We start from the raw sequence: 12809 nt of genomic DNA on the forward strand, positions 1-12809 counted from the left end.
TCTTTGCTCTATACAGATGAAAAGAAATCTTTTCAAATTATCAGTCAGCTATTGAGCCAACTTGTTACCAAGCACCACAATATTTGGAAACACTAGTGAAAATTTTACTGCTCACTTGAGATCTACATGTTGTAAGTCATGTCAGTATAATTAAAACAGAGTTCACTGTTCTGAAGCCAAAAAAAGAAATTAACTCTGCAACAGTTTGATGTTAGTAAAGCCGAAAAACGGAATCAGGAATTTATGTTTCTAATACTTTTCTATAGATGGAAATCTTAAACATAAGTGGTGAATCAACATGAGCCAGATTTGTTGTTAAAAAAAAAAAATCTCGGCCGGCGCCGCGGCTCACTAGGCTAATCCTCCACCTAGCGGCGCCGGCACACCGGGTTCCAGTCCCGGTCGGGGCGCCGGATTCTGTCCAGGTTGCCCCTCTTCCAGGCCAGCTCTCTGCTGTGGCCAGGGAGTGCAGTGGAGGATGGCCCAGGTGCTTGGGCCCTGCACCCCATGGGAGACCAGGAAAAGCACCTGGCTCCTGGCTCCTGCCATCGGATCAGCGCGGTGCACAGGCCGCAGTGCGCCGGCCGCGGCGGCCATTGGAGGGTGAACCAATGGCAAAGGAAGACCTTTCTCTCTGTCTCTCTCTCTCACTGTCCACTCTGCCTGTCCAAAAAAAAAAAAAAAAAATCTCAGAATATTATGCCAATTAATGAGATCTTTCTACTGTTTCCCAAGGTAACTTAAGGAGAAAAGTCAGTCAAGACCATGTAGAATAAGCATGAATAATTTTATATAATTTCTTCCTAAAAGTAAATATTATTGGTGGGAATACAGTCTAGTACAGTCATTGTGGAAAACAGTACAGAGGTTCCTCATAAAACTAAAAATAGAACTAATAATTGATCCACCTCTGGGTGTATATGCAAAGGAATTGAGATCAGTCTACATCCCCATGTACTCTGCAACATTATTCACAATAGCTGTGCTATGGAATTAGTATAAACGTCTATCAACAGATGAATAAATAAAAAATGCTATACACACAGATAATGGAATACTATTTTGCCTTTTAAGAAGAGAATCTTGTTATCAGTAACATGGTTGAACTTGACGGATCCTACACTACGTGACAAAGTATAGAATGATTGTTATCAGAGGTTTTGGTGGGGAAGAGGGTATGGTGTGATTGGGAATGAGCAGTTACTGGTTAAAGGGTTCAAATTTTCAATTACATAGGAGAAATATATTTTTGGGACCTATTGCACAGCACGGTGACTCTAGTTAATAATGCAGCATACATTTCAAAATTATTACAACAGTAAATTTTAAATGTTCACTGCACATACAAAAAATATTTGAGTGGATGAATATGCTGATTAGTTTGGATATAATCATTCCACAATGATTCCACAAATATCACACTGTGCCCCATAAAATATAATTGTTTGTTGATCAAAAATATAAGTTAAAAATCTGTGTTATTTTGGAAGAGTTGGAGCAAGAGCAGAAAAGAAAATAATCCATTTACCTGCTACTGCAACTTTCGCTGTCCGACTGATAATTGACCCGGAATCTCCCAGAGACGCCTCACATTGATAAAGTCCCTCGTCTGGCTTGTGGTGTCTGGAATGGAGGATGTTCTGTATCAGTAGAGACCCATTGGGAAGCTGCTGCTTCCTCTCCTCCAGCCCCAGGGCGAGGTGGATGCCGTCTTTCCTCCACTTGATGACCGGCACTCCGCGGTCCGACTCCGCAGAGCAGTTCAGGAGGACGCTTCCTCCCCGCATCGTGACGGCATCAGAGGGTTCCGACAGGAAGCGCAGGGATGTGAAGGCTTTAATTTGGAAACCTGGAAGAAGACGGCACAGATAAGCATGTTCATGTGTTCAAATAAATCTCAGCTTAACTTTCCTTTCAAAAAAAAAAAAAAAAAAAAGGAAAGCCACAAAGCTTTTTCAAAAAAGTTGGTGGCTTTGAAAAATGTCTAGGAGTAACTGAAACTTAACATCAGGGATATTGTATTAAACAAATGAAAAAGTACCCAGTTCAAATCACGGAACTAAAGAAACACTTGGTCCCCAAAATAACCCTATGAGGAATTAAGAGATTGTAAAAATCCAGGCAGGGCTATTATCAGTTTGAAAATTTAGGAAGAAAAGAAACTAATACTTTGCAAATTAAAATAATTTCAAGTAGCAATTGTAATGTCACAGCTAAGATTTATGGACTATTTCCTTCTCTTCATTCTGATTAAAGCATTCCTTGAATTTTTGTAAAAAATTTCTGCTCACAGTGTTTTATAAAAATCAAAATCAACTGTGAAAGGTGTGGGCAAAGTTATTTAGAGTAAAGCTTAATTGAGTTTTGAAACAGGTAAAATCCATTTGCAGAAGCCAGTCAATAAAGCTACTACCTAAAAATGCAAATCCCAAAAGTGTCTTAATTTCCATCCAAATCTTACTCATGGGCCTGGAAACCTAAATGAATATTATAGTTGAATTTTTTTGCTGTTCATAAACATAAATGAACATAAGGAACCAACAGGAGGAGCAGAAAGTTATTTAATGATCCTGAGGGATGCAGCAAGTGTAATTAGTAGCGCACTCTTTTGTCAGGCTGGCAGTACAGTGTTGCAAGAACTGCTTGGATGTTGCAGCGGATTCCTCATTGTGGGCATCTTTTGCTCAGGCAGGTGTATCGCTGAAACCACTGAAGTCAAACGACTTTCAGCTTCATTTTGAACAACTTCTGGGGCTAAACTTTCCACAATACCCTTTGGCATGAGATTTTCAATAATTATTCTTAGACTCTAAACTGAATTTTCTTACTGCTGTTTAATACCATTTTAAGTCTATAATGAGTGATATTGGTACAGATGCCCCATCACTGACACAGAGGCTCTCTCTTCCCAGATTCCTTTTATGTAGACAACCTAATTATAACACATCCTGTCCTCCAGTGGAACCTATACTGAACTGGGACTCTGGAGATCTATCCTTGGTCCTGGCTCTATTACTTAATGATCTGGGTGTCAAACAGATCTTTTAAGTCCTCAGAACCGCAGTCTGCTCGTGTGCAAAACCAGGGCTTTGAACCACATGACCTGGAAATTCTACATTCAGTTTGGAAGCCTTCAGTACTAGAACGGGTGGAGGTGTCCATCAAGTGAGCTCTGTTGTAAGCATTCGGAGATGGAGACTGCATTGTAAATGCCTCTCACATTTCTACTCCATCTCCTTATTACCACAAAAGAAACACAAGCCAGCAAATAGCTGGCTTGGGATACACTTAGGATGAGAAAGTATAAAGTTCTAATGCCCTTGAATGTCAAGATATTTCACTAGAGTAATACCTACAATTTCCATACAAGTAGCATTAATAAGGTGGAAATAAATTCAGAACTCCAAACGAGACAACTATATTAAAAAACATTTATTGCTTTTTTGTTCTTCCTGGGGCCTATATTTTAAACACAGCCTCATATTGAGAGCCTTATTTATGACACAAAACACATAATACATTCAATACAGCTGTTTATGACAGCATGTTAATGAGCGTATGTGCCCATTATCACAGATAAATAATCCACTTACTCTGAAACAGGGAGGTTATGACAGTTTTCAGTGCCGTGAGTATATAGTTTAGGAAAGTTAAATAAAGATTAACTTTTCTTTCATACAATTACCCTTGCAACTCACTGGCAATTTCAGCTTTTTGTACTTCTTAGAACAATTACAGTCTGAATATATGGCTCTGGAATAAAGCAAACTCTCTGCTTAAAGTAACTTAGATTACTTATGCTTAGAAAAGCTGGCCCTTCGCAAATATGGTCCCTTTTGCAAGTGTCACCAGCCCACCTCCAACTGCCGTGTGGAGTGTTTCATACCAGACTAAGAAACATACCACAAAAACATTTCTCGGAACTCAATTAATCTTAACAAACTCTCTTTTTGTCTTAGATTACTAGTTCTTCTTGGAGACATTCTGACCACCAGTATAGCAAATCTCAAAGTGAAATATTTATATCAAAAGTTTGCATTCATGAATCAGCCTGAAATAAACTGAAAGAATATTGATAGAATGTATGTAGAGAGGAAAAGAGAGATCATAAACATGAAGAAGACAGACAAGTGGAAATATTTGGATCCCATAGCACACAAAGTTGTGGTGTGGAATTTGGACGCTGGGAGTTCCATGATGTAAGTATGTACCTGCTGGGAACGGAGGGGAAGAGAACAAGAGAAAGCAGCAGCAGCATGCATTTGGGAATCCAATCGAAGTGGTCTACTTTTCAGTAATGCAGAACATTTCATGTTAAAATGGCAGTGGCAGGCAAATCATCAAGGACAAAGTCCAATGGGTAAGTCTGTGTTTTGTTTAGTTACATAAGAGAAGCAATCCTTTAAGCCCTCCTATAAAATCACTTCAGGTAATTACATTTGGGAGAAAGATACTTGATGGTACCAAAATCCTATGCATTAAAAAAACAAACAAACAAACAAAAACAGGCACAAGTGAGTGTGACACCAGAGTTCCCAATATCAATGAATGCATCTCCAGTCCTCTCTCATTCCAAATGTTGGCTCGGGAAGATTTCTAAATCACTGGTTAGAATGCTGGCAAAAAGCCACATATGCATTTACTAATGACAAGCTTTTCTTACTGTGTTAGTCTGAGCAAACCAATTGTCAGATGATCATTGGAATCTCTCCTTCTCCTCCCTCCTCTTTCCCAACCCACTGCCTCCTCACCCACCACCCACCATTTTCTTCTTCTTCTGCCTTCTCTCTCTACTTCTACTCCTTGTTTTATTTTATGAAACAATAATTTGTACGCATATTTCAACACAAAAAACCTTCTGTGTTTTTCTGATGACATAGAAGAATTTTGTCAGATATAAGTATCAGAGATAATACTTCCAAGGACATTCCAAGTTTATATTAATTGAAATCTTGCAAAAGAAAATATTCTCAATATATTTTAGAAACTTACCAAAATGATCAAATAGTAAAAATCATTCTGTAAGCTTAATTCCCTTTGTGCTTGCCTTTCTTATCATATTCGTGTTAATTTCAAAGACCAGCCAGTCACAGGGGCAGGCTAACTTAGAATGGGGTTTTTAAGGTTTGACATTTTATCTACAATATCAAACATTGTTAAGTGTGAAAAATAATTCCCCATGGAGTCAGAAATCCCTTTCCAAGTCCAAAATGTAAAAGCTTCTGGTTAAGGTAATAAAAGCTAAAAATTAAATTTATGAAAAGTAGTCTAGGAGTGAAAAGAAGCACCTGAAAGATTCAGAGATTAGAAAATGTCATACAAATCCCCATAGAACTTGCTGTGCATAATTTTATCTCTTTCAAATTACACAAACTTTCACTTTGGATGCTTAGAGTTTGACAATCCCTGAATCCTCAAAATCAACCTACAAAACCAGGCCACCATCATCTTGTTAGAAATATATGCTGCTGGGGCTGGTGCTGTGGCACAGCAGATTAAAGCCCCAGTCTGCAGCGCCGGCATCCCATATGGGTGCCTGTTCGAGTCCCCGCTGCTCCTCTTCTGCTCCAACTCTCTGCTATGGCCTGGGAAAGCAGAAGAAGATAGCCCTTGGGACCTTGCACCCATGTGGGAGACCTGGAAGAAGCTACTGGCTTCAGATCAGCTCAACTCTGGCTGTTGTGGTCATTTGGGGAGTGAACCAACAGACGGAAGATCTCTCTCTCTCCCTGGTTCTACTTCTCTAACTCTTTCAAATAAATAATTCTTAAAAAAATATGCTGTCACATCTGCTTCCTTTGTATGTTATGCAAATAAGAGATGTCCATTGAAAGAAATTTAAAAAATTCTATGAATGATCCTACAAATAATCATCTTTGAATTTATCAGACATCAATTACTTGCAAAATTGTACCTTTAAACTTCAGACCTGCCTAAAACTTTAAGAGGTTATACAACAGAGGCCGGTGCCGTGGCTCACTAGGCTAATCCTCCGCCTTGCGGCGCCGGCACACCAGGTTCTAGTCCCGGTCAGGGCACCGGATTCTGTCCCCGTTGCCCCTCTTCCAGGCCAGCTCTCTGCTGTGGCCCGGGAGTGCAGTGGAGGATGGCCCAAGTGCTTGGGCCCTGCACCCCATGGGAGACCAGGAGAAGCACCTGGCTCCTGGCTTCGGATCAGCGTGGTGCGCTGGCCACAGTGCGCCAGCCGTGGCAGCCATTGGAAGGTGAACCAACGGCAAAGGAAGACCTTTCTCTCTCTCTCTCTCTCTCTCTCTCTGTGTCTACTCTGCCTTTCAAAAAAAAAAAAAAAAGAGGTTATACAACAGAGTGAAATATTTAAAAGCAAAATAGGACAAGCAAACATTTAACAGATCTTCTAACCATATGTGAATTTATTAGAATATAAACTTTGAAACATTGCTTCTCAAAGAACTAGCACCAGCTACAGCACCTGGGAATCTGTTAGAAATGCACAATCAAGGCTCCACTAAAACCCTCCCCTACCAGCAACTATAGGAGCAGAACACATAAATCTATGCTTATGAGGCCTTCTAGAAGATGCTCAAGTTATCTAAAGCATGAGAAATGCTAAGCCTTTGGTGTCCCCCAAAAATCTGTTGTGAGTTCAGGGTTGGTCTCCACTGTGGCAGTGCTGGGAAACCTTTAGGGGAAGACTAGGGAGAGGTCCTTCATCGTTAGGGTTGTGCTCTTGAATGGTAGTTCTTATGAGCTCAAGACCCCTCAGGTTTTGGAGAGAGGTTTGTCATAAAATGAGTAAGCCTGTCCACTCATTTTCACTGCCTCCTGAAGGGCCATGTGCTCTTCCTCCCTGTGTGTACCACCCTGTCCCACCCACTTTCTTCCCTTGCCAGAGCCAGAGCCTGAGCTTGTGTCATGCCATCTCAACTTGGGATTTCTTCTGCATATGTAGATTATGTCAGGTATCTCATCTTAGTGATGAAAAGCTAATATAAGAACTCTGCTCTAAAACATTGTGTATAATGAACTAGATATTGAGGTCCCTGTGTTCCTCAGAATGTCTTGTCATAACTCTCATTGGGGGAATTTGAGTAATTTGAGTCAATTTTTTTTTCCACTAAGTGATAGAGATGAAGTTATGAAGATGATTTAACAGGCAGCACCTCTTTCAGCTCGTATTTTATTTATTGGATATTTCTCTTTTGAAAACTGAGGAAAAATGAAGAAAGGGCCATGAAATGGGGCCACTGTTTACAATATCCAATGCTTCTCCCATTGTAACGAATACTCTGGCCCTAAATAGCCTAACTCCATTTAGCAAATGAAAATGTCACAGTCAGTTGCACATTTCAAATGCTCCTGGAATATTCTTGGCTGCTCACACACAAAGCTATTAAAAAACATTCTTTCAAATGACTACAATAGCTAAAATCTTCTCCCAAAAGAAATTTTTAAAAATGTGTTGTTCTTTATCATGGTGTCTCTCTATTATTAGGTTTTCAGTCCACATTATAACTATGGGCTTCTAGAGTATTAGAATTTAGCTATTTGCTCCATTGGCCAGTTTGGCATAAAAACTGACAACGCCATAGTAGCACTTCCAGTGCTATATCTTTAGCAAGTATTTTGTGTACCTGATACTAACACAGACTTTGTCTGCAGCTTATCCAGAGAGAGAGGTATATACCCACCAAAGTATTAGCACTAATGACCACTAGGAGATCTGTGAAGTATTAGTGCTTTTTTTCCTACTATGATAAGAGACATAGTAAAAAGCACTAATTGTGAGAGGCTGTGGTCATATCTTTAAAAGACTGTGTTTATTCCAGTCCTTGTCAGTGACTAACATACTTTGAGGCCATTCAATTTCAAGGCAAGATTTTTATTATTAGCAGATGGAAATCAGAAATGAATTAGACTTTATAGAATTCATTTTTTACTTTAAATAATGCAAGAATAGATTTACCAGTAAGGAAGACAGGTGCATTTTACTATGAGTATTTATTAAGGATCATTAAAATGAAGAGAAGCAATAAAGGAAAATTTAAAAGGACAATCAATGTTCTTACCTCACTAGAGTTAACCAGATCTGGCCAACAAAAATTAAAGGCAAAAGTTATATTTTAATTCCATGTGAAACAATGTTTTAATATAAACATGTCCTAAATAAATATGTAAATATTACATCGCATATTCTTCTATGAAAATATTATTTAGCACAAATTTAAATTTAACTGGACATCTTATTTTATCTGGTAAGCCCATCCCCACATAAATTCCTTTTTTAGACATGGCAAAAGTAAGTAAATAGTATGTGAATTCACACTAACTCTGCTCAGTTGTCATATCCACAAAGAGTAGTGAACTCTTGGAAAGCTACCACGATTGAATCAGGAAAAATGATTTTAGTGTCAGGACCTTTGCTGACCTAATGCACCACCACCAAATGTCCATGCAGAAAGGTCGCTGAGCTCGATTTACTCTTTACCTAGCAATGTTGATTTTTCTCTTCCCTTTGCTACACAGGAAGCACAATCTGGAAACATCGATGCACCATGCAAAGTTCAAGAAGTAGCTGCCTCAGCAACAGTGACGCCTTGGTAAGTCCAAATCATGCATTCCGAGGATACAGCATTTTCCACAAGTGGGGGGAGCTTTGTGGAGATCTGAGGTTTTTATAGGGCTAGAAGTGTGCCCCAGGCAACTGTCAGTTTCCTCTGGCTAAGCCCAATTGTAAAGAAAAATGATAAGGGCCAAGTTGGAGTTTGGGCCAGGCACTTCCTCATCCCATTTCCTCTTCAAAAATTCAATCTCCAAACCACAGCTTGATTTTGCTATATAAAAGACTGGGAAAATTGTAATGGGATTTTTTTTCAACTCAATAGGTAACACAGTCTGACATCTAGACTATCATTCTGCAGGCCTCATGCAAAATTCACACTTAAAAGAGCAACTTTGATCTACTGTTTAATATGGCCTGGGTTTGAGCCTTTCCCCTGTCAGTTGTGTGAAATGTCTGCTAGCTTTATTTCCCTTATGTTTTTCACGCGTCTTTCTCAATAGAGAAGGGATGGAATTTTCTGAATGTAGAACTGTCAAAGAGGATGTTGAAATGGGCTCTTGAGAGCATTTAGAAAAGGTATGATTTCATATCCATGCACAGGAAAGTCTATCTGGACAGCAGCTGTCTGGACAAGCACTGGTTCTGCCATTGGCTGTGAAGGGAATGATCAGCTTTTTGATGGAACAAGGACACAAGCTTCAGCCAGTTTAGGTTCTTGTTACCCCTGCCTTCTTCTTCGAGACCAGTTCAGTCTCACACCCTGTTGTCCCCCACCCCACCCCTGCATTCTTCCCCAGGTTTGGAAGCCAGTGGGCCACACTTGAAGAACCAGTATGGAGAAGCCCATCTCCACCTACTGTCCCCCACCCCCACCCCACCCCTAGACCACCTAAGATATAAAAGGGCGCAACCAGCTGGGGTCTGGGCCTCTGCCATGGGTTCAGTCTGTGAGCAAGATGGCCATTGGTCGACCTCTGAAAGTTTATTTTCTCTGAATAAATTCAGTCTGGCTACAAGTTTGTATTCTGCCTCCTTTCCGTTTTGTGCCTCTTTGCCTTATATTTGGTGGCCCGTGTGAGGAGACACCAATCTGCCCTCTTTACCTTACACTTTTAGTACATTATTAAACGTCACCCACATTCCAAATAATATGGACATAAAACCAAATATAATAATTTTCTATAATCTTGCTCACCACTGGCAATCACCTGCTAAAATTTAAAGAAATTATTCTTTATAAATAGTGATTTACTTTACTGTCCACATGGTTGTAATTATATTTTACACCAACTTTGAACTATGTTATTGTAAGGTTTTGTCTATAACCATATTTTTTGTATTTCTGTAAAAGATTTATTTATGTGAAAGGCAAAGAGACAGAGAAAAAGGAAGAGATAGAGATGTTGTGAACTTGCATTTGTTGATTCAGTACCCAAATGTCCCCAACACCTGGGGCTGGTGCAAGATGAAGCCAGGAGCAAGGAATCCATCTAGTCTGCCCTGTGGGTGGCAGGGGCCCAAATACTTCGGCTGACGTCTGCTACTTTCCCAAGTGGGAGCTAGATTAGAAGAACGGCAGAACTTGAAGCCACACTGTGTATAGGATGTCAGATCACAAGTGGCAGTTTAATACCCTACACCACACACAGTAGGTTAATCCTCCGCCTGTGGTGCTGGCATCCCATATGAGTGCCAGTTCTAGTCCTGCCTGCTCCACTTCCAGTCCAGCTCTCTTCTAGGGCCCGGGAAAGCAGTGGAAGATGGCCCAAGTCTTTGGGCCCCTGCACCCATGTGGGAGACCAGGAGGAAGTACCTGGATCCTGGCTTTGGATAGGTGCAGCTCCAGCCATTGCAGCCATTTGGAGAGTGAACCAACAGAAGGAAGATCTTTCTGTCTTTACCTCTCATTGTCTGTAACTCTCTCAAATAAAATAAAATCTTAAAAAAAAATGCACCACAATACAGGCCCCCTGCATATCCAAATTTAATTAGATTGTTTTCCATTAGGTTTTCTTAAAGGGGAACTAATGTATGCTGCATAGTATATGTTTCACTCTCATTTGGAAAAGTACTTACTTTTCAGTGATACATTTATTACAGAATTTTGCCAGTATGCTAAATTTAACTTTACATGCAGGCCAAAGTAGGGGGTGGGGGATGAATGGACAAAATTCAACTGAAATAATACACTTGGTAATACTCTTGATTTAAGGTAATGTTTAATAGTGTTGTTAAAGATCTTCAAAATATACCCAATGTCATTCACTCTTCCACCTAATTATTAGTCATCCAGCGTGTTGGGCAGAGATACAATAGCAAAACAAATAATCTGTCCTACTATGTCTTATATATACCCTAGTAGCGGAAAGAAGTCAATAAGGAACCAACAGAGCAAATACATACAATGACAGGAGGGACTACTACATTCCATAGAGGAAAACAGATGGGGGTTGTTGGAGAAGCCTTCACTTTGGAGAGAGAGACTTGAGTCAAGATCTGGAAGCTGCATAAGGAGTTAGTCTGCTTGGGCTTCTGTAACAAAATGTCATAGACTTGGAGGCTTAACCATAGATTTATTTCTCCCACTTCCAGATTCTGGGAAATGTACGATCAAGGCATCACCAAGGTAGCTTTCCTTCTGAAGCCTCTTTGCTTGGTTGGCAGTTGTCCACTGTCTTGCTGTGTGTTCCTATGACCTCTTCTTTGCGGGGCAGACAGAGCGCTAGTGTCTGTTCTTGTAGGAGCACTAATCCTGTCGTGGGAGTCCCACCATCCCAAACTCATGAAATCTTGAATTCTCTCTCACTTTTCCTATGTTTCAAAATCATCACATTAGATGCTAGCCTATAACAGGCAAGAAGACATGTAGGGGAAATTCTGCAGGCAGTGTGAATTAAGACCTCAGGGTAGGACCATGACTGGCCTCTCTCAGGAACTGCAGGGCCATATGAGCAAGAGTTTGAAGAGATAGTCTGACAGATCTCAGGGAAACTGTAGGACCTTGTATGTGGGCAAAAGATTTTTTAACCCTGACAAAGAAGCAACCTTAATGGAGAGTTTGGATAAATAGAATGAAATGCTCCAAGTTACATTTTAAGGGAATAATTCTGATAGAAGATCAATGCCTGTACATTCTGCCAAGGGGCATCTGGAAATGTCTCGGGACATTTTTGCTTGTCACAATTAGAAAGGGTTATTTATTAGCATCTAGTTGACTGTGGCCAGGGACATCATACACATCTGACAATGTACATGGCAGACCCTGACAAGGAAGAATTACCCAGCACAAAATACCAATAGTGCCAAGACAGAGAAACCTTGTTTATAAAGAATCCCTCTGGTTGCCGGGTTGAGGTTAGAGGCCATTGGAAGAGGTAGGGAATTGAGGTATAACATTATTTCCACAGTCAAGGTGAGACATGGTGGGATTTGGCCCAACATATTACACTGGAGCTGATGAAGAATGGCAAGACTGAGCACCTCTTTTAAAGGTAAAGAAAACAGGGTCTTTAAGGGATTAGATGTTCGTTGCTCAAAAAGAAAACAGCCTCAGATGACTCCAAGTAGATCAGCCAAGCAATTCATGTAATTTATATGCAATAAAACAAAGACTATCAATTGTAAAAGTAAATCTCCAGTACAAGGAGCCAGTGACCTGAAATCTTTGCCTCATCTGCCACTCAGTAGCCTTCTGTGTGCGAGCTGTAGCGTAAGAACTAATTTACCCATGATAAAACAAGGAGGTTGAGCATCAAGGTATCTCCAGCTCTAATATAAAAGTCTAAGAGTTCACATCTATTAACTCTGCTACTTAGAAAAAAAATTACCCTTAAATTTAGGAGGAGATTTGTCATATGAAGAGATTTGCTGTAATCACCCTGTGATCAGTTTATCACAGACTGAAATGAGACCACAAGCAGGCACAGTTACTGCAGGTGCCAGGAGACCAACAACCTATCTCATTATCCATAAAATAAGAGAGTCTAATCTTTTCTCTTGAAGATAAAAGACCGCAGAGGTCATTCTGCTGACAAAGTACAGGCTGCTTTATTATGATTCATGAGAAATGAAGTATTCATCTTGTGGAAACTCCTATTACAATATGAAGGATTCATTCCATAAAGGTCTGACAGGTCCAGGAAAAAACTTAAAAATTCAGCAAACCTCATGGTTGACACTGTGACATAAAGTCTGATGTGGGAACACATGCTGATAAAACATTTGTATTGTAATGTGAAAAATTTTATAAAAATGGGAGCCCAACAGT

The 12809-nt window shown here is 40.1% G+C and overlaps 1 protein-coding gene across 2 annotated transcripts in view; it reads right to left on the reverse strand.

The window, feature by feature from the left end:
• The window catches only part of DCC (DCC netrin 1 receptor), a 1216740-nt gene that overhangs the window by 783751 nt on the left and 420180 nt on the right, over positions 1-12809 (reverse strand). For both annotated transcript variants that reach the window (XM_051851212.2, XM_051851210.2), the window contains exon 2: positions 1529-1849. In XM_051851212.2, coding sequence (XP_051707172.1) covers positions 1529-1849 — 321 coding nt within the window. The remainder of the gene's footprint in view (positions 1-1528; positions 1850-12809) is intronic.

This window comes from Oryctolagus cuniculus, chromosome 10, assembly GCF_964237555.1.
Source record: "Oryctolagus cuniculus chromosome 10, mOryCun1.1, whole genome shotgun sequence".
Lineage (NCBI taxonomy): Eukaryota > Metazoa > Chordata > Mammalia > Lagomorpha > Leporidae > Oryctolagus > Oryctolagus cuniculus.